We start from the raw sequence: 20,500 nt of genomic DNA, 5'->3' as shown, positions 1-20,500 counted from the left end.
GACAGTGCAGTGAGGGTCTGCGCAGGGAGCAGCTGTCTGGGTCCTTCAACACTATACTGAGCCAACCCCAGCCACCAGCTGAGGTCTAGTTGGAAACAGCATTAAAAAATGAAAGGCCTCAACAATTTGTAGCCCACATGAAGTTTTAAAAATCAGGAAATAGCACATAAAAATCTGGTTTTGTTTTAATTTGCTTGAAAAACCAGACCTTCTGACAACTCTACGCCCACACTCCATCTGGTAACAAATGGCTAGAGTTTGAGAAAGAGAGACCCCACTCCCAAACGCTGTCCAATTTTCTAGCGTCTCCCCACTGTTCTACTGAGCAGCTTCACTTACTTAGGTCAGCAGCCTAATCCTTGCACACATGAGTTTGTGACCCTGGTCTGGGTTCTCTGCTGTGGGCAGGGGTGGAGCAAGGAGAGGGAGCTCTCTGCTCAAGGAGGAGATGTGTTCATCAGGTCATTAGCAGCAACATGGCAACCGACACCGTGAAGGAGAGAAAGGGGAAACGATGCAGGTTATTTCCAACCAGCCAGTGACTCCTAGAGGCGATGGCCAGGAGGGTGGCAGGGGCGAGTCCTTCTAACCATGCCAGGGAAAAAGACAGTGATTCTGGGACCATCATTAAAGGATCTTATAAATACTCAGTATGGAAATCATTCTACTCACTTTGCCAAATATAGTAAAAAATTACCTGAAAATCTTTCCAATAATTATTCCTTAGTGGCTAAAAGAATGACCACCATTCTGGAGGGTTTAAAATGATAAAACTACAGCAATTCCTCCATTTTTCCAGTGGTCAGGCTTCCGTTAGTTCAAACTGAAGGGGCCTAACTGAGAAGAGGAAGTGAAAACAGCCTCTGAGGATGACACGCAGCCTGTCCTGTGACTGTCACAGGCCACGCAAAGGCCTCACATGACCTGTGGACTGGATCCTAATAACTAGCAAGTATGGATGAAGCTATTCCTTGAACAAAACAAGTTATCTCTTTTCCCCTTTCACCAGCAGTAATCTAGGGCCATGAAGTGTAGAAGCAAACAGCCTAATGCACATCAGGATGGCTCCAGGTGACGAGAAGGAGGCACAGTGATGGACAGTGCAGTCCATTCAAAGAGGTTAGGACCAGTGTAACACATTTTAGAGTATTTCCATTCAATATTGTAATAATAAAGTTTCAGCACTCGCGAGGTGAACTGTATTTATGAAACAACTAATTCCTCAACAGTGCTAGATGTGAAGCATTTCTATACTATTTTTAAATTGGAAAAAAAGTAATAGAGTGCTGTTCTTAGTACTACATGGTGGCCCAGTGGACAAAAGAATTAACTAGGGCCCTAAGGTTCTCCAACCACACTCAGGACCCCCCTGCAGCCACGTGTCCTATGACCGTCCCAGTGCACAGCAGCAGCCAATTTCCCCACACCTGCCCACCAGGGCCTCAGCTCACTGTCGGCCTAAGCAAGCAGCCGCCATCCTGGGGACGGCTCATTATTATTATACTGTCTACTGACCTTACTCACATCAGATTCGAAACATGGGAGTCCCAGACCTGACTTGGATCTCCGAGGATCTCCAGGTTTTATGCTGCGCCCTGATCTCTCCCTTGCTCTTTCTTGGGTCCCCATTCCTGCTCTGACCAACCCAATTACAGCTACTGCCTTTACACCAACCCTAACTGTAACCCTTTCAGGTTTCTTAAGAATATGAAATGGAATCCTAGATGTAAATCATGACCAAATGTTTAAGTATTACATAAAAGTATGACATGATTGGGTGCCGGCCCTGTAGAGTAGTGGTTAAGTTTGGCGTGCTCTGCTTCGGCGGCCCAGGTTCGCAGGTTCAGATCCCTGGCATGGACCTATATACTACTCTCAGCCATGGCATGGAGGCAACCTGCATATAAAGTGGAGGAAAATTGGCACAGACTTTAGCTCAGGGCTAACCTTCCTCAGCAAAAAAAAAAAAAAGAAAAAAGTATGACATTATTACCTGAAGTTATTAGCATATTAATAAGATGCTAAGGGATCATTTCTCTTTCTTATTATACCATTCGACTCCTAAGATATATACTCTAAATATCCTCACCATGCTAAGAAATCTAATTTCAGTGAAGAAGAAAGCCTTGTTTTCACTTCTTTAGTATATATCCCTAATTAAAAGTATAAATTTTTTTAAGAGCACATGACACGTTTTTAAATTGTTATTCTATCTTTGACTTCAAATTAAGACATTTCTTTCCAAACTGTGTCAGGGAAAAGCAAGAGTCTACCACTAAAAATTCACATTTGCTTCTAGTAGATCAGGTGTGTGAGAAAACATTTATTTTTTTTCCTGCAGTGTTGAGGGGGCTATTTTTAACCAAAAGATATTTTACGAATATGCTACTTTCACACTGCAGTGTCAGTACTAAGGGAACCATCCTGGAGAACGAGAGAAAGACATTCCTTCCCGACACATGTGCAATGGTTATTAGCAGCATCTGCCCGAGTCCAGCACCAACTGTGTTTCTGTGACAGAACAGCTCCATGTGCTTTTTCCCCTCCAATGCTCTTTAAAATAAGCACATTTCTAAGCTTTCTTGTGGATACTTTGCGTGAACTTCTTTAATGATCTCCATCTTAGAACAAGCTGCCTTTGTTACAGGCTATTTATAGCACCTGAGAAATTAGCACAGAATTAGACTCAACATTGGGATAAAACGATGAAAAAAAGGGCAGTTCCCGGAACTGTGTGACACATCATTTTACTGAGAATTGAAAATGTAAAGATCCGCACTTGCTGTACTAAATTTTCTGGCGCTATTACTTGGCTATTAATGATTTCATTCATTTATGTCTCTGCTTGAAACTTCACTGTGAGAATGTTGGGAATGCTGGATACTGCTTAGGAGTATTTTAGACATCGTGGGAAAATGACCACCTCTCATCTGGAAGCTTCCAGAATGTTACCTATGAGCCACACCCTACCATAACTCTAGTTTGGATGGCTTGCGAGCTCTTAGGGCCTACCATTTTCCTCAGTTCCTGTGCTTTCCCTACTACACCAATTAAGACAGCCCACCCACAGAGAATGATTTCACCCCAGCTGCTTCCTCTTATCCGCTTCATGTTCTGGGCACTGCGAGAGAATACTCTATTATTCCGTAATGGGAACTAATTTTTATTGCAGGCACATTACAGTTGTTGCATGGTTAAGGGAGTGAAACCCTTGAGGAGTTTCTTTAAAATGTAGATGCATGGATTTCCCCCGGACCCAAGCTGTGAAAGGCAGCTGGCTTCTGCTTGCCGCCTGTGTTTGAGGGGTGTCAACAGTGGTTGCACATCAGAATCACTGCTGAGAGGTGAGGGCAGAGGGGTAATTAAACACCAGTGACAAGGTCCCACCTCAGACCGATAAATCACAATATTGGAATTGGTATGTCTTACAAGCTTTCCAGATGATCCCAGAATACTGTCAGGATTGGAACCATCACACTGAATCATACACTGGGCCTCACAATCTCTGGTCTCGGATGTTAACTGTAACTAGGGAGGCTTGTTAAGTGCATTGAGCTCTGGAGTCAAACAGCATGGGTTTAAATTCTGATTCTGACTTTCAATAGCTCTGTGACCTTGAACAAGTTACTTAACTTCTCTAAGCCAGTTTGCTTGTCTGTAAAATGGTGCCTACCTCAAAGGGCCGGACACCGACTGCAGTTCCCTTAGATTTTATCTTGTTCTTGGGTTTTTAGCTGTATTTATAAGATGTCAAGCATACAGAAGACACCTGAACGTAAGCCAATTACCAAGCAGTTATCTTTCCGACTATCTGAGTATTGGCTTAGATCTAGATTTAAAATCTGCGTATGTCTATGTATTTGAGAGAATGTTCAATTTCTTCCATGATCTACAGCAAGCATGGCTACTCCAAGATGTCAGCATGTAAGAGTGATAGAAAGCCAAAAGTGGAGCAAAGCTGAGGACAGACACCAGACACCCCAATCCTGAGTTAGAGAGGCAAAGACAAAGCCAGGAAGAAACCACCTCAGAAAGGGAGTCACCAGCCAGGTACCAAGTCAGGACAGCACTATAAACCAGAATCCAACTGTGATCTGCACTGAGGACCTTCAGCAACTTTCAAAGAGGCCAAGTGCAGGAAACTGGAAGAACCACGTAACTCTGCACGTTCTGTAATTTGCTATGTCAGGTCCTGTTGAAAGATTAATTTCCTAGGTGTACTGATGCAGTTCTTAATGTGGCCATATTGTGAACCCAATATCTGACAACACAAATATCTGACCCAATTTTAAAGGCATTTATAAGCTAAACCCAGAGAATTTAGCTTAAACTTTAGCTTATGAGGTTAACTCTAGGTTAAGAAAAAAATGTTTAAGGCTATTTGGACTCTTTTCTATTTTTACCTATAGATAAGTCAAAAGATTTCAGCACATGACATACACAACAGCTTCAGCATGGTAAACGTGAAAAACAGACTCATCAGTACACCACATTTATGGATCGGAACACTTAATTCTGTTAAGATGTCCATTCTCCCAAAGTTGGTCTACAGATTCAACAAAACCTAAATCTAAGCAATTTTTTTTTTTGGTAGAAATTGACCAGCTGATTCTAAAATTAACGTGGGAATATAAAACACCTAGAATAGCCAAAATAATCTTGGGGGGGAAACTACAAAGTTAGAGGTCTTACCCTGAACCTAAAGTTTGTTGATCTCCTAACAGAAAGTTTGCCATAATAAAGCCTCATCTTGTGCATAAGCTTATCATTAAAAAAAAGTCAATTTACTAATTACTTACAGCACATGCACATAATACACCAAAATAATAAGACTACATCTCTGCTAAAACACTATAGACACAGTACTCCTCAAAGTGTGACCTGGGAATGACTTGGAGCAGAACCACCCTTGAGGAGTTTCTTTAAAATGCAGATGTATGGATTGCCCTCGGACCCAATGAATCAGACTCTTAGAGGTGGGCTCCAGGAATTTCTATTTTTAACAAGCTTCCCAGGCTGATACTGATGTACTCTAAAATTTTAAAACTACTCCCCTGGAACTCATTAGATTTATCCCTAAATGACAGCAGCTTTTTCTTCTATTTATCTGAAGAGATGCTATCTTAACACAATTTTGATATCAATAAAGAAGCAAGACTTACCTTCTCTGGTGGATGGTTAGTTATGAGGGCTGTCGCCCTTTCGGTAAATACACTTGTTGAATACATATTTTTATATCCTGTGGCAACTTCTTCACCATCTCGAAAATCGAGAGCACATCGTGTGACGTTCAGAGCGTCGATGAATGTACAGCGCTCATGGGAATAGTAATCTTCACTACCTAGGAGATACCCTACAACGAGAAGGGGAGATAAAGTAGCATAGCATAAAACTTGTTAAGCAAACTCATGTTTCAGCATTTAATTGCCTAATGCAATTGATTACCCATGACAAGGCAAATCAAATGACAAGGCTCATGAGAGCACCATTTCTTAACATCTCTATATTTGCTAGCAGAAGGCACTCAAATGCCATTGTAAAAATATCCCAATCCATTCCTCACCAAGTCTTACAACACAAGCTCTATCATGTAACTCTCAAAGTGGGTGATTCCAAAGAAATATGTTTAAAAAAATCAGAGTTCAAAGTCAATAAAGGGGATAACATTGTAATCTCTTAAAGCTATCTAATGGCCAAAACAGTATATAGTTAATGTGATTTGTTGCAAGATTTTACTCTGAGGTGATCACATAAATGAACGCAGGATTCAAATAATGTTAACATTGACCTTGAGAGACTGGCTTCAAAGTTATTTATAGAAGCAGCTCTAGGAGAAATCATCTTCAGTCAGATGCTGACACCCACTGGCGAAAGACACAAACCTTTTCAAACAGAGGATCTCTCGACATAACCTAACAGAGCCAAAAGATCAAAACAACATGAGGCACTGAAATTAGATTTTTCCACCAATGGTGATCTCAATCTCACCCCAAATTTAAAGGGCATCAATTGCCTATCCCACAATTTAAACATATAAGGAAATGGGTTTTCACAACTAAGTTGTTTCTGCAAATGTTCCATATATTCCTAGAATATTAAAATAAGCTGTGCTGTATATTATATGATTCCATTTATATGAAATGTCTACAGTTGGCAAATCTATAGAGACAACAGGTACATTAGTGGTTGCCTAGGGCCGGTGGGGTTGGGTGAACATGGGGAGTGACAGCTAATGGTGATGGGGTTTCTCTTTTGGGGTGATGGAATGTTCTACAACTGGATTGTGATGACAGTGGCACAACCCTGTGAATTTATTAACTCGTTGAATTGTACACTTTATTCGTTAATTGCATGGTATGTGAATTACACCTCGATATAGCTATTAAAAAACATAAGCTGTGCTGGACTCTGAGCTCTCTCGTGACAAATAGTGCTTATTAACCTTAAAATGAGGATGATAAAAATGGCCTAGCCCTTTCCCCAGTCCTGAACATTCCCTGTAATCACAACTAAAAGCCCTACACAGCTTACATAATAAATGAATTCATTTTTAATTAATTTTCTCCTTTTCCATGATTCACTAAACTCAAGGTCCTGAATATGATGAATACCTTGGTCTTAAGATAACTTTTTAAACACTAATCTTTTCTCCTATATAAAGGAAAGGGAAATCCAATGTGTTTCCTAATTAATATGTAACAGAGAAAGAAATGTATCCATAAAAGTAACTTCAGCCCTTATATGGGTGATCAGAGGGAAGGACCCTGGGGTTCTATTTGGGGTTTTTAATAACACCTGGGTATTAGAGCTTGAGGAAATCACTCAGGTTCTCTATCTGTAAATGTAAACTGTTTTCTATCATTGGGGAGAATATATACATAGGATACACTTGATTAAAAGGTACATGAACCACTAATATTAAAAAGATATTACAAATAGGAGGATTCCACAAATAGAACTATATATTGACACACTTGGCCAAACTGATACCAAGGAACCATGTGACAATCACACAGAGCTTTTTATAACAGTAATTCACAAATCCAAACTTACATGCGAAGTCTAAAGATGGCAGGCTATGCTTTTTCGGGGAAAATAAGAAAATAATTTTTGAACAACTAAATCTCTGACTGCCTTATTTAACAGCTTTGAGATTTAATTCACATACCATACAAGTCACTTATTTAAAACATACAACTCAATGGTTTTTAGTGTATTCACAGAGTTGTGCAACCAGCCCCACAATCATCTGACTGCTTTTTACCAGAACGTCTCAGAACAGTGATAACAGCTGATGGTCATTATCCCCTCCTTGTCTGCAAGTCTCCATTCCACAGGAATGTGGAGTGTCTGTTCATCTAAGCCCTGGTTAGGCTTCTTAATTCTCATAAAAGGATATCATTGACTTCCCGTCCAGCTGAATTTTTAAATATATAACTTGGTTTTTAACAAAAAAATTTAAAATATCCATAGTCCTTCTTTCCTCTTGTGAGAGTTGGGTATCAATCCATCTTTTAGCAAAGGCCTGACTGAAACTTTTCAAAGGACGTATAGGATTGTGCAGCCCTCTAGACTCCAAAATAACAAAGAGGTCTTACACCCAAGTCCAACTTTTTTTTTTTAATTTTATTTTTTGAGAAAGATTGGCCCTGAGCTAACATCCGTGCCCATCTTCCTCTGCTTTATATGTGGGATGCCTGCCACAGCATGGCTTACCAAGCAGTGCCATGTCCACACCTGGGATCCGAACCATGAACCCTGGGCCGAGAAGCGGAAAGTGCGCACTTAACCACTGCGCCACCGGGCCGGCCCCCCAAGTCCAACTTTTAACAGCTATCTGAGCATACTGAGGATCTATCCAGGTTCATCAGGAAAGAACGCCATGATTGCTTAGCGAGGTCTGCCAGAGAACACGGTCTCACGTCTGATGTCCTTGCATCTCCATTCTTAAGCAGGATCCAACAAGGCACTACAGAGCTGTGTGCCTCCACTGCACTGTTTGGGCCCCGTATAATCACGTTTCCTGAAATGTACTTTGGAGCTCGGCCCTAGCGTGAATAAAAGGGGATGCCTCAAGAAACATCTACAAGAAACCCACCACTTTATTACTAAATGATGTTTTTGAGGACACTGCCCACCTCACCTTCTCCCAAAGGAGACATTTCTCTCAGGTCTAAGAGCCAGAAAATGCCTTACTCTTCCTGAACATCTGGTTTCCATTCACCTTATAAATAATGTGACTCTTACAGCCTTTTCCTTTTTTTTTTTTTATTTGAACATAAGAAATCTCGAATCTCAGAGCTGAATGTGAAGCCCGCCAAGAGCCATGCAGTTTTTTTGTAATTTGGTGTCATGTAACTATTCTCTTTTTCTACTCATCCTGATTTTTCACTTTATTTATTTTTAAACTTCTTATATTTGATGTGTGTTCCCTTTTGGATATGGCAGTTTGTAAATAAATGAAGAGACAAATGGGAAGCAGATAGGTAGCTAAATAACTAGACAGAAAGATACCTCAACGTGAAAAGAACTTGACAGAAAGATATACAGCCACTGGCAAGATAAATAGGTCATTAAGTAAGACACGGTTTGTAACAGGTTAAAAGAGGGCACGTTCTAAAACAAACTTTAGGTTCCACATTTATTTTTATAGGGCTGTCAAGTCCATAAAATACTTCTTATTATTTCTTATTCTCCTTCCTATTACCATTTGCTATTTACTCTCTGATTTTATTTTTCTGATTTATCTTCTCCAATCTAGTGATTCCAAAAACAGATTTCAGAAGGGGAGAAGGATGCCAATGGAAAAGAGTCTTCTCCACCATCTCCAGAAAAAAAAATCTTTGAACCCAGTCCATGGGGAAAAAAATATTCTGAACCTTTGTGAAGTAAATATTCTTGTATTGGGTTTTGCCTGGAATTTAAAAAAAAATCAATCCATATCCCCTATTGGTAATAAGGCTCTCTAAGAGTACAATGGTCTCGGATGTGCAAGCAGCAAACTCCCCAAAGTCCCCAACATGGCATTTAGGACCTGGCAAAGGTATGTGCCTCCTGGTGGGCTCATGCCCCCCATGAGCTGAGCACAGAGCCATGTATATGGAAGTGGCGTTAGAAAGCGGCCCCACGGCGGTGCTGACTGATCTACCCTGTGTTCAAGTTTCCACTTATTTCATTTGCTCACACTTGGGTGTGTTTTATGAGACCGCTGCACTTAGACTGAGTCGTTAAAGAAACATGTGTATTTCCATTACCAAAGTAGGTATCAAATCCTCGGCGGGTTGGAAGGCATTCTTTCCGGTACATTCCCAGGTGCCATTTTCCGACCATGTGGGTAGTGTAGCCTGCTTCTTTTAGAAGCTGGGGCAGGAGTTTTTCATCCAGAGGAAGGCAGCTGGGCTGACAGGGCCAGATTATTTGGTGCTGTAAACCTGTGTGGATCTTAAAGAGAGAAACATGAAATTATGGATTAATAATGTTGAAACATTCTGAACGAGCAGATAAAGTGGTTCCCTAATTTACTGGACATATCTGTCGACTTGAATGCTTAATTCTATTCCTGGATGGACTTAAGGACATTTCTGAAAGGCAATTTTCTCTCTTGTTCAAATAAGGTAATGGACACAAACAGGACTTGAAAAAATGAATAAAAGCACTCCAACAAACATTAGATATTTTCAACAGATATATCAAGGCTCTATGTTAGAAACCATCAATGTAACTTTTCACTTCCTACCTCAAAAAAGTAGCCATAACATGAAGTGTACATCTACAAAAAAAAGTGCTCCAATTTTTGTGCACACAAGAAGTTGATGTTTGATTAGAAGGAGCTTCTGTAATCTTTTAAGACTTGGTGATTTTTTTTTTAACGGTTATTCAACAGTATAATGAAAGTGATGATTTGTATTTCTTATTCCACTTTACATAAACCATAATTTCAAAAGACAGTGACGAACTTTTCCTTAAAAAAAAGCAGCCATCTGACCCACAGGTTGGGAGTGGCTCACACAAGTATGTCCAGGGTGCAAGGATCACACAACGACTAGCCTTTAAGAAATGATCGCTTGTTGAGTCTTGGTGTCATATTAAAATAGAATATCCATAACTATATGAAAAGGCTGTTAAAATAGCCCTCCCTTCTCCAACTACATATCTGTTTGAGGCTGGGTGTTCTTCATCAACTTCTACCAAAACAGTGTCTCGCAACAGACCGAATGCAGAAGCAGATGTAACAAGCGCCTTCTGTTCACAGACATGTACAAGCCACAAAACAATGTCACTCTTCCCGCATAATTCTCTGGTTTTGGAAAATATAGTTATTTTTCATGTTATTTACGCTAACATGTAATAGATTTATATTGCTATTTTTCAATGAACAAAAAGTATTTTTAAATTTCTATTTTAATTTCTGATACAGTAAATTTTAAAAGGTATAACCTACATAAACATAAGTTCTTTGGGGTCCTCAATAATTTTTAAGCACGTGCAGAGATCCTAAGACCAAAAAGTCTGACAACTGATGCTATATGTCTGATAGTGATCACTGCTACAAAGAAAATAAAGTAGAAGGAGATCACGACAGAGGTGATACTTTAGAGACGGTGGCAAAAGAAAGCTTCTCTGAGGAAGAGATATTTGGGCAGAAATCTAAGCAAAGTGAGAGAGAGAGAGAGAGAGTCTTGCAAAAGTCTGGGGCAGAGCACTCTAGGCATAAGAAATAAACAGTGCAAAAGCCCTGGACCTGAACTTGCCAGGCGAGTTTGAAGGCCAGCATGCAAGCTGTGTGGCCCTTGTCACAGCTCCTGTACTAATGGATGCCACTGCACCCCTGCTGGGGCACAACAGGGTCCCCAGAGGCTTCCCTCCTCGCCTGCCAGGCCCTTCCTTCCCTGAAACTTCACAGCCCACCCTTTGTCCCGGCTTCTCCAGGGAGGTGCTCTTCTTCGTATGAAGTGGGGCTAGGGTCTCACATTCCACTCTCCACTGGACACCAGCTTTCTGTGGCGCCGGGCACTCCTGATTTCTCTAGAATAAATGGGACTCCGGGGACACCCAAGGTTGACAGTGCCCATTCTCAACCCAGGCCATGACTCTCTGGTACCTCCATAAGCTGTCAGGGGGGTACCAAGCAATTATTAATAAATGGTAAAAAATGTGTTTGCAAATGATTTACTAGCTTTTATAATTTAAAGCAGAATAGCATAAAGCTCAGAGAAGTAAATCCCATCCCAGCTCTGTCACTAAGTACATACTAAAACCTCATCAATCGTCAAGTTAATAACTGTAGGCGTTGTTACCAACAACACATCACAGAGATGGGGTGGCATTACAGAGAACACCCACCTAAGGCTGGACCTGCCCCCAGGAGCGTGTTGTATGATATGAACATCAGATAAAATGCATATTGGAACAACCGATCTACAGTTTTCTTGGAGATTCTAATAAATACTGACTTATCACTGATTTTGTCAGATTCAAATACTGACTACCCAGGCTGGAGAGACTCACAGATTTTTGTCTCGTTTTGTTTTCAATACATGGCAATAAACAGATACAAAGTAGAGACAAAAAAAAACACCCTTTCAAACTCACAATTTCTTTTCTAATTTCTTATAAGCTACTTGCTATTAGTGTTCTCACAGGCTTTGACATTGCCTTGACTTTCATTTTTTTGTGTGTCTTTCCAGATCCAACACTTCTGGAATTGCACCTGCCATTCCTTCACTTCATGATACCCTTCCACGCCTCCCTAGAAGAACCATATGGAACATTTTCAATGTTAAATTAAAGTGGGTTTATTCTGAAGGTGAATATGTTCGCTCTCTTGATTGTGGTGATGGTTTCACAGGTGTACACATATCAAAACTCATCAAATTTTATACTTTAAATACGTGCAGTTTATTGTATATCAATCAAACCTCAATAAAACTGTTTAAAAATAAAAGTGAGTTTAAGTTTTCTATTGAGATTTTTATGCCCACCCCTCCCTGAAATAACTGGACACCTACACTGGGATCTATGCGTGATGCCTCCCTGCTGCCCTCCACAACCACGCTCTGCTCTCCACCCTGGGAAGCTGACCTGTGGGGACCAAATCAAAGGGCTCCTGTGCCTTCTGGCTTCTGATTGTGTCAGCCAGTGGGGAGCCATGGTCGGAGACTGGAGGAAGAGGGGAGGTGAGTGGCCTGGATTGCCAAGCTGTCTCTACTGCAGGCCCCTGAGGAGACAGCCTTCTCTACACGGCTCTCTCTCTCTAGCTTCTGGTAATGCCCCTCTCCTTTCCTCCCTTCTGGTCTAGGGGGAGTAACAGCTCTACTGGGTTATACACTATCTCCCGTGTCTCCCCTACACATTCTCACCTTTTTAAGTAGTCCCTTTGTGAAAAAAAAAAAACTTCCCTAAATTATCCTAATTTGAATGTTCCATCTCTTTCGAGCTGGGATCCTTAATAATAAGGACGTTACAATACCCAGGCTGGGAAAGGGAAACATTGCCCTGAAAACATACACACCCCCCAAATCATAGAAAGATTCTGTCCCTGGTTGACACTAGAAGTTTACTCAACAGAGAATTAATCCTGGGTTCAAAAACTTCAGAATATATACTAATCAGCGACAGTACAGGATAAGGAAAGATAACATTTAATGAAATTCAAAAGACTCAGCGGAGTTAAATGCTATGTGCAAACTTCTTTTAACAGAAAGCTCATCCATCACAAGCAGAGAATTAACTCTGATCGCTACAAAGCACTGCCAAGGGATGCGGTGCAATTCGGTTTTCCTAGGCCGCAGGCGGCAAGCCAAGTGGTCAGCTGAAGCCCGCCTCTATTATCTACAATCGTATGGAGCAGGGAATTGCTTCTTTTCAGTTCCCAAGGATTTATTTGACAGAGCATTTTTATGGCATTGCTGCGGAAGCGGAAGCCAAGCTCTGGATGACAGCCAAACATGTTTTTGGTCTCTTCAAACACTATTTGAAGGAAGCAAGCTGTAATGTGTAGAGAAGTAGTAAACAGGCCAACGCGGAGCTGGTTCCAACCCAGCACTTTAGTTTACACACTCAGGGTACAGCACAGAGCTATCCAGAGTCACACTGCTGTCGGGGCAGTGTGATCACAGGGCACCAAGAGGAATCACAAGAAAAATAAGCATCCCTTGAAAACACAGGAGCATCCAAACAATTCCATCCTAACAGCCATCTTCAACGTTCAGAGGGATGAGTGAATGGAGAGGCTCCTATAGACAATCAGCGAGGGTCCAAAGGGGTCACACTGTCTCCACCGTGTGCAGCTGTCTCTTCTTCACTCAAGTCCTCTCTCAAAATACAGCTTCTCCTAAGATTTTACTTGACCATCAAGGATTCCCTCCACAAAAGCAGAGGGTCTGCAAATCCAGTGAAGTGCTTGGCTTGTCCCTGGGCTCTTTCCATGAGAGAACTGATGAGGAATCCTTGTTTACATGCTTTGTTGCATGTAAAAATTTACTTGATCCTGTGAGTTATTCTGTCCTCTGTAGACCTAGAATATACCATCGGTGTAATCACATGAGCTTAAAAGAAAGAAAAGCAATCTCCTGGAGGGGAGGGATGAAGGGCACTCTCCCATCAGAACCTCTCACGATCCGCCTTTGAGAGGCCCAGGCGGTCCACTGGTTAATTATCTACGTGAAAGCTCAGAGCACAATGTTTCAGCTACATTCATAATAAACTCTCTCAGGATCTAGATGAACCACAGCTACACATATGGCAATGAACGCTACCTCTCTCCTAACCTCACTAGTGTTGAGATAATATCCAGGTGAACAGAAGGAAGGTTCTGTCCCATCAGTCAGCCCTGTGCAAGATGAACTCATATCCTCACTGCACCCACGTATTTGAGCAATGCCTCCTGCTACAGTACTTGAAAATTCAGAAACACAGGCAGTTCGCCCCCTCTAGCTTACACACCAGAGAGCCTAGAGGAAAGCTTCATGACTGGAACACAATCACAGAACATGCAGGCGGCCAGCCAGGAGTTCAGAATTTCCAGCCTGTGCCTTGGCCGGTACACTGCAGGTTTTAACCACGGTCAAGTACCACTCATGTGACCTTAGGGTTTATTCCTGGAGATGCCCCACAGAACAAATGGATAGTGGAGAATCTGCTCCCTCCCCCCGAAGCCTTCTAAAAAGCAGTCAGCTGCCCAAGCTGCTGAAGCCAAGAGCTACAGAACACACATTATGTGTGTCAGGGGCCTGGCTTTGCCATCTGGCCCGGTCCTTCAGAACTCAGGCTGCAGAACTGGCCAGTGTCACTGACAGTTTTAAAGGTCTATTTATTTTGGTGTTGATTAGCAAAGAGTGTAAATCTCTGACTAAACCCACAAAGGAATGTTGTTTGTAAAAAGGATAAACAAGGCAAAAACTGTTTCGGTGCCTTCCTCTGTTTAAATTATAAATCCAACAGCAAGCCCAGAATGAAAAGGAAGGAAAATATGGAGGAAAAGAAATTTTTAGTAAAGTGATATGATTATGGAAACAAAAACAAAGAGAGTTACCAGACAGTAACAGCTTATGCTCAGAGTGAGACTTGAAATAACAAATCTCAAAAATCAATCAACGAAAAAATCCCAGAAGTCAACGGGTCATATTCCACTCAGCGCCAAACTTATTTCCTTATTTCCTCACTTCAATTACTTGGGAACTAAAATACGTAAAAGAAAAATATAATTGTTTCTTTAAAATATCTTTAATACTTTCAGAATAAGGCGTCCTGAGGCCCCTTGCCTTCTGGGAAAATGCTTCTTGGCTCTGGCTAGCTCAGGAAGGACACTTGGCTTTAGCAAAAACAAAAGACCCAACAGAGCCAGCCAGACTCCCTGCTTGGAGCCCTGATGAGTTTCAGTAGGTGGCCATCCTGCTTATCACTACAGAGGGAGCTGCTGCATCCTTTGTCCCTCCCCTAAAGGAGCACAGGAATAACAAGTGCTTTGTCTTCATGGGCAGGCCCCTCCGGCCTCTGGACTACATGCTCCTCTTATCTCTCACTCTCTGGATGCCTCAGCCAAGGGGTCCTGTGAACATTCCCAATTTGTGACATACATCCTTCCCCAAGCACTCCATCCATTTCTTCCAGCTCTACACTCCTCTTTGCCCCTTCTAATCTTAGAGTCCAGGGAGAGGCGACCAGGCACAGGAGCTCAATGAGAGGCAAGCATGTGTGGGGATGGTAAAGGATGGGCGAGCAGGATACTGAGGGCAATGAGAATAAGCGGGGCGGTGAGGGCATCCCCAGGCAGAAGTCCTTCCTCTTCCCACGCCACAGCACGCAATGCCCTGTCCTGCCTGCAGCCATGGGTCTCACCGGCTCACATTCTTAAAGCAGACTTGAAGTCAAAAACTACCCGAGAGCTCCTGCACCGCCTCCTTCCTGTATTTCCTGTCCAAGGTTCGGCTTCAGGGGTGAGTGGAAAGCTGTGAAAATGTCTTATCTGTTCATCAATGTGATGAAGAAAAATGTGGCTTGGGACCCTTAAGAAAGAAACCTTGGAGTCATCTTTCATTGCTTCTATCCTTGCCAAGCTTTACAGAGTTCTGGCGGAGTGGCCCCCTCAGTTCCCAAGGTAAGAACGGTCCCAGGTGAGGACCGAAGTTATTTCTTCCCAGAAGAAAGTGTTCCCACGAAGGCCTACCACTTTATTGTCACTCTTTAATCTTTTTAATTTCTTAAAAAGGAAGCAAGGGCACTAGAAATGACGTGTTACCTCTAAGCAGTTAAGATGGTGAGCTCTTTCAGGAAACGTTCCTGTGTGAAAGTGCTCAGTACATTCTTTCAGTTAGTTGTTCAGTGTGAGTGTTTCTCTGGTCCAGAGGCCAGCCAGGCAATCTAATGCAGAAGTCAGAACTGAGAACAACCACACTTCAAATGTGTAGACCAGGAGTGCAGAGGTATAACAGGTTGTGTAGGGGGTTTTTCTGGGATTTTTTTGGTGAGGAAGATTGACCCTGAGCTAACATCTGTTGCCAATCTTCCCCTATTTTATGTGGGATGCTGTCGCAGCACGGCTTGATGAGCGGTGGTAGGTCTGCACCTGGGATCTGAACCCACGAACCCTTAGCTGCCGAAGCAAAGCATGCAAACTTAACCACTATGCCACCGGGCTGGCCCCAGATATTTTGTATTGAATAAAGTCAGTTTGTAAGAATATGAAAATTTAGTATTTCAAGTCTTCCATTTGAACTAAAAGCAGTAGACAAATTCTATTAGAAAAGCTGAAGGATTTTATTTATTTATCACTTTTATAAACATCTTTATTATATTTTTTATTGAAATATATTTGACATATAACATCGTGCAAATTTATTTGACATATAACATCGTGCAAATTTAAGATGCACCATTTGCTAATTTGATACGTTCAGACATTGTGCTATAATTGCCATTGTAGTGATAATTAGCACCTCTAGCACATTATACAATTATTCTTTCTTTTTAGTGGTTAGAATAAAGTTCTAATCTCTTGGCAAGTTTGATGATTATAAGACAATACTGTTGTCTATGTTCACTATACTGGGCATTAGATCTCTAGGCTTTATTTACTACTCATTGCAAGTTTGTACCCTTAAACAACATGTGTCCCATCTCGGGGGTACACCCCCGAGAGGATTTTTAAATTAATATTTTTAATCTTGAGATTTTAAACAAGGGGAAAGTGAACATAAAATCTATTTAATTATGTGCATAACATGCCTCCAAAGGATACCAAGAAACTAATAACAGGGGCCACCTAGGGGAAGGAGTGGGGGGACGAGGTGAAAAGACTTTTTTTTTACATACATCTCTTTTTAAATCCCTTATATTTGAAACTTTTAAATGTATTCCCTAAAGACAATTTTAAAAATAAACTTACTTTTTGGGGCCGGCCCCATGGCGGAGTGGTTAAGTTTGCGTGCTCCACCTTTGGCGGCCCAGGGTTTCACTGGTTCGAATCCTGGGCGCAGACATGGCACCGCTCGTCCAGCTATGTTGAGGCAGCGCTCCACATGCAACAACTAGAAGGACCCACAACTAAAAATATACAACTATGTACTGGGGGAATTGAGGGAGAAAAAGCAGGGGAAAAAAAAAAGAAGATTGGTAACAGTTGTTGGCTCAGGTGCCAATCTTTAAAAAAATAAACTTACTTTTTTTCCTTAAAAAAGAAGAAAATACAAAATTGAATTCTAACCAGAATTACATTTATACAAAGAATGCCACATGGTACTTTATCGCGGTTCCTTAAAATCTATTTATTTAGAATACCCTTAGTAGCCTTCGGTGTAACATTCCTATGAAACCAGAAGCAAGCGGAGCTGAGGTTCAGTATTCTCCCATGGGAGGCAGTGTTAGGAGCAGGAAGCCACCGCCTCCCTCTTGGAGCTCTCACGCGCTTCCACACCCGTCTTCACGCAGCTCCGCCACGGTGGCCTTCTCCCCACTGGAGCTCCTTCCAGCCTCAGGGCCTTGACTCGGTTGTCCCTCCCACTATGTCAAACTCTCCTCCACAGGATCTGTGCACGCTGACTCCTCTTCACTCAGGCCTCTGCCCACAACACCTTCTTGGAGACACCCTCCTGAGTCACTATCACTTTACCTATTTATTTTCTTCCCCACACTTACTGCCATACCATTTAAATTCATCTTACTTACTCATTCGTTCATGTATTTATTTCATCCCCTTCTTGGTCACTCCTTCCACTCCCCTCACCCCAACCTGACTACAAGCACCAGGAGATCCCCAGAGTACAGCACAATGCCTGGCATAAATAGTTGCTCAAGAAATATTTGTTGAATGAATGAATGCATTAGAGCATTAGACTTAATGGTGAAAGACTGAAAGCTTTCCCTCTAAGATCAGGAATAAAAGAAGGATGTCCACTCTTGCCACTGCTGTTCAACATTGTACTGGAGGTTCTAGTCAGGGCAATGAGGCAAGAAAATGAAATGAAAGGCATACAGATTGAAAAGGAAGAAGCAAAACCATTTCTACTTGCAGATGATAGCATCTTGTACATAGAATATCCTAAAGATCACAAACACACACACACACACACACACACACACACACACACACTATTAGAACTAATAAGTTCAGACTCCTGGGAAGACAGCGGTATAGGACTCTGAACCCACCTCCTCCCACGGACACAACAAATCTACAACTACCTGTGGAACAATTACCACTGAGAGAGAACTGGAAACTGGATAAAAAGAACCCCCACAGCAAACGACAACACTGACAGAAATGGAAGAGGCAGAAATAACCCTCTGCTGAGGAAAAAACCACATTCAAGCTGCAGGACTTCACGGCTGGGAACAAATCAAAGTACGAAGCTGTTCCAGGAGGAGCGGGGGACCTGAGTGGGAGAGCTACGCCACAATAAGCAGCCTTTGAAGTCAGCACAACTGAGATGGCTGCCATAATACCTGGGCTTTGCTGGCAATTAAAACCAACAGGGAATACACCCTCAGAAAAGCTATCAAACATAAGAGAAAGCAAAGCCTCTTCTCAAAGGGCCCATGCACAGATTCACCCATTCTGGAAATCAACACAAAGTCATCAGAAAGAAAGGTGCAGAGTCCTTTGGTAAAAGAGACTGACTCGCTAAGCTCTGAGCGCATCTCAGGGAGTCAGGAGGCAGCTGGGCCCAGCTCCCCAGGGACTGAGACACTGGCGGCAGCTATTATTGTGACCTAGTACAGGCATGTTCACACAGAGGCTGGCAGATGCCATTGGAGTTCTTCCTCTAGCCTGTTGGCACAGGGGTTTGCCCCGCCAACTAGAGCATTTAATCCAGCTCAGCCAGAGCAGGCAGCCTGCCCTTGGGATTGGCCCCGCCCACCAGCAAGCCTGCGGAAAACTTGTGGGCCCACCTTGTGGGGACTTGTGGGTAGGCAGGATGTGTGGGATCTCTGCAGCAGGGTGAGTGGGTCTGCCCTGGTGGAGTGGGGAGTGCACGAGGGGAAGGACCGCACTGGTGGGGTATGTGATCCCATGGGCAGTAGGGCATGTTGGCTGAAGCCAACTTGTACCACTGGCCAACTCAAACAGCTACACAAGGGATCTGCCCCACCTCCCAAGATCTGAAATGATTGTGTGCTGCCCTGCCTGGGGCTGGCCCCACCCAGCTGCACTCCTCAGAGAACTGACAACAGCTTTGCAGGCCTGAGGCCTACAGCAACTGTGAGCCCCTGAGCCTAACAACTAGCCACCCTGGGGGCCTGACTCACTTACCAGCAAAACAGCAGCAGGTGTGTAGTATTAGACTTTGCAGCCAGCGGTGCTGGGGCTTGCTCCACCCAACAGAGTGACTAAAGTGACCACAGCAGCCGCACACAGCTGAGCCCCACAACCAGCCAGCCCCAAAGCCAGCTTAGCCTACCTGTGTGCCTGCAGCAAGAGCAACCCCACCACAACAGAAGGGCACACAGAGCCCATATAGGGTATACTCCTTGGACATTTGGAACTGGTGACAAGAGGGAAAAACATTGATGGGCCCCATAAGGCCACATCTCCAAGATCAGGAGATGTAGCTGATCTACCTAGTACACAAATATAAGCACAGAGAAGTAGACAAAATGAGGAGACAAAGGAATATGGTCCAAATAAGGGAACAGGACAAATCCTGAGAAAAATAACTAAAAGCAACAGAGATAAGCTACCTGATAAAGAGTACAAACAAACAAATAAGGATGCTCACTAATCTTGGGAGAAGAACAGATGAACACAGTGAGAACTTCAAGAAAGAACTGGAAAAGATAAAAAAGAACCAATCAGAAATGAAGAATACAACAATGGAAATAAAAATTCACTAGAGGGAACTAACAGCAGAATAGATAACACAGAAGAGTGGGTCTGTGAACTGGATGAAAGAGTAGAAGAAATCACCCAAGCTGAACAGATAAAAGAATTAAAAAGAACAAGGATAGTCTAAGGGACCTCTGGGACAACATCATGCACACTAACATCCTCATATACTGCTGGTAGGAAAGCAAACTGATGAAGCTACTACAAAGAACAGTCTGGAGATTTCTCAAAAAATTAAAAATAGGAATACCATACTACCCAGCTATCCCACTACTGGGTATTTATCCAAAGAACTTGAAACCAACAATTCAAAGAGACTTATGCACCCCTATGTTCATCACAGCATTATTCACAATAGCCAAGTAGAAGCAATCCAAGTGCCCATGGACTGATGATTGGATAAAGAAGATGCGGTATATATACATATACAATGGAATACTACTTAGTCATTAAAAAAGACAAAATCATCCCATTCGCAATAATACAGATGGACCTTGAGGGTATTATGTTAAGTGAAATAAACCAGACAGAGAAAGACAAACACCGTATAACTCCACTCATATGTGGAAGACAAACTAACACATGGACAAAGAGAACAGTTTAGTGGTTACCAGAGGGGAAGGGAGCTGGGGGGTGGGCCTAAGGGGTGAAGGGGCACATTTATATGGTGACTGACAA

The 20,500-nt window shown here is 42.5% G+C and overlaps 1 protein-coding gene across 1 annotated transcript in view; it reads right to left on the bottom strand.

Annotated features, from left to right (window-relative positions):
* ARSB (arylsulfatase B) overlaps nucleotides 1–20,500 on the bottom strand; it is a 169,508-nt gene that overhangs the window by 142,081 nt on the left and 6,927 nt on the right. Inside the window, exons 2-3 of the mRNA XM_014856999.3 lie at nucleotides 9,255–9,441; nucleotides 5,163–5,353 (exon numbers count right to left, since the gene is read on the bottom strand). Of these exons, the coding sequence (XP_014712485.1) occupies nucleotides 5,163–5,353; nucleotides 9,255–9,441 (378 nt within the window). The remainder of the gene's footprint in view (nucleotides 1–5,162; nucleotides 5,354–9,254; nucleotides 9,442–20,500) is intronic.

The sequence above is a fragment of the Equus asinus genome, chromosome 9 (genome assembly GCF_041296235.1).
Source record: "Equus asinus isolate D_3611 breed Donkey chromosome 9, EquAss-T2T_v2, whole genome shotgun sequence".
Taxonomy (NCBI): Eukaryota; Metazoa; Chordata; class Mammalia; order Perissodactyla; family Equidae; genus Equus; species Equus asinus.
The sequence above is the reverse complement of the archived record's forward strand: the minus strand, read 5'-3'. Positions and strand labels throughout refer to the sequence as shown.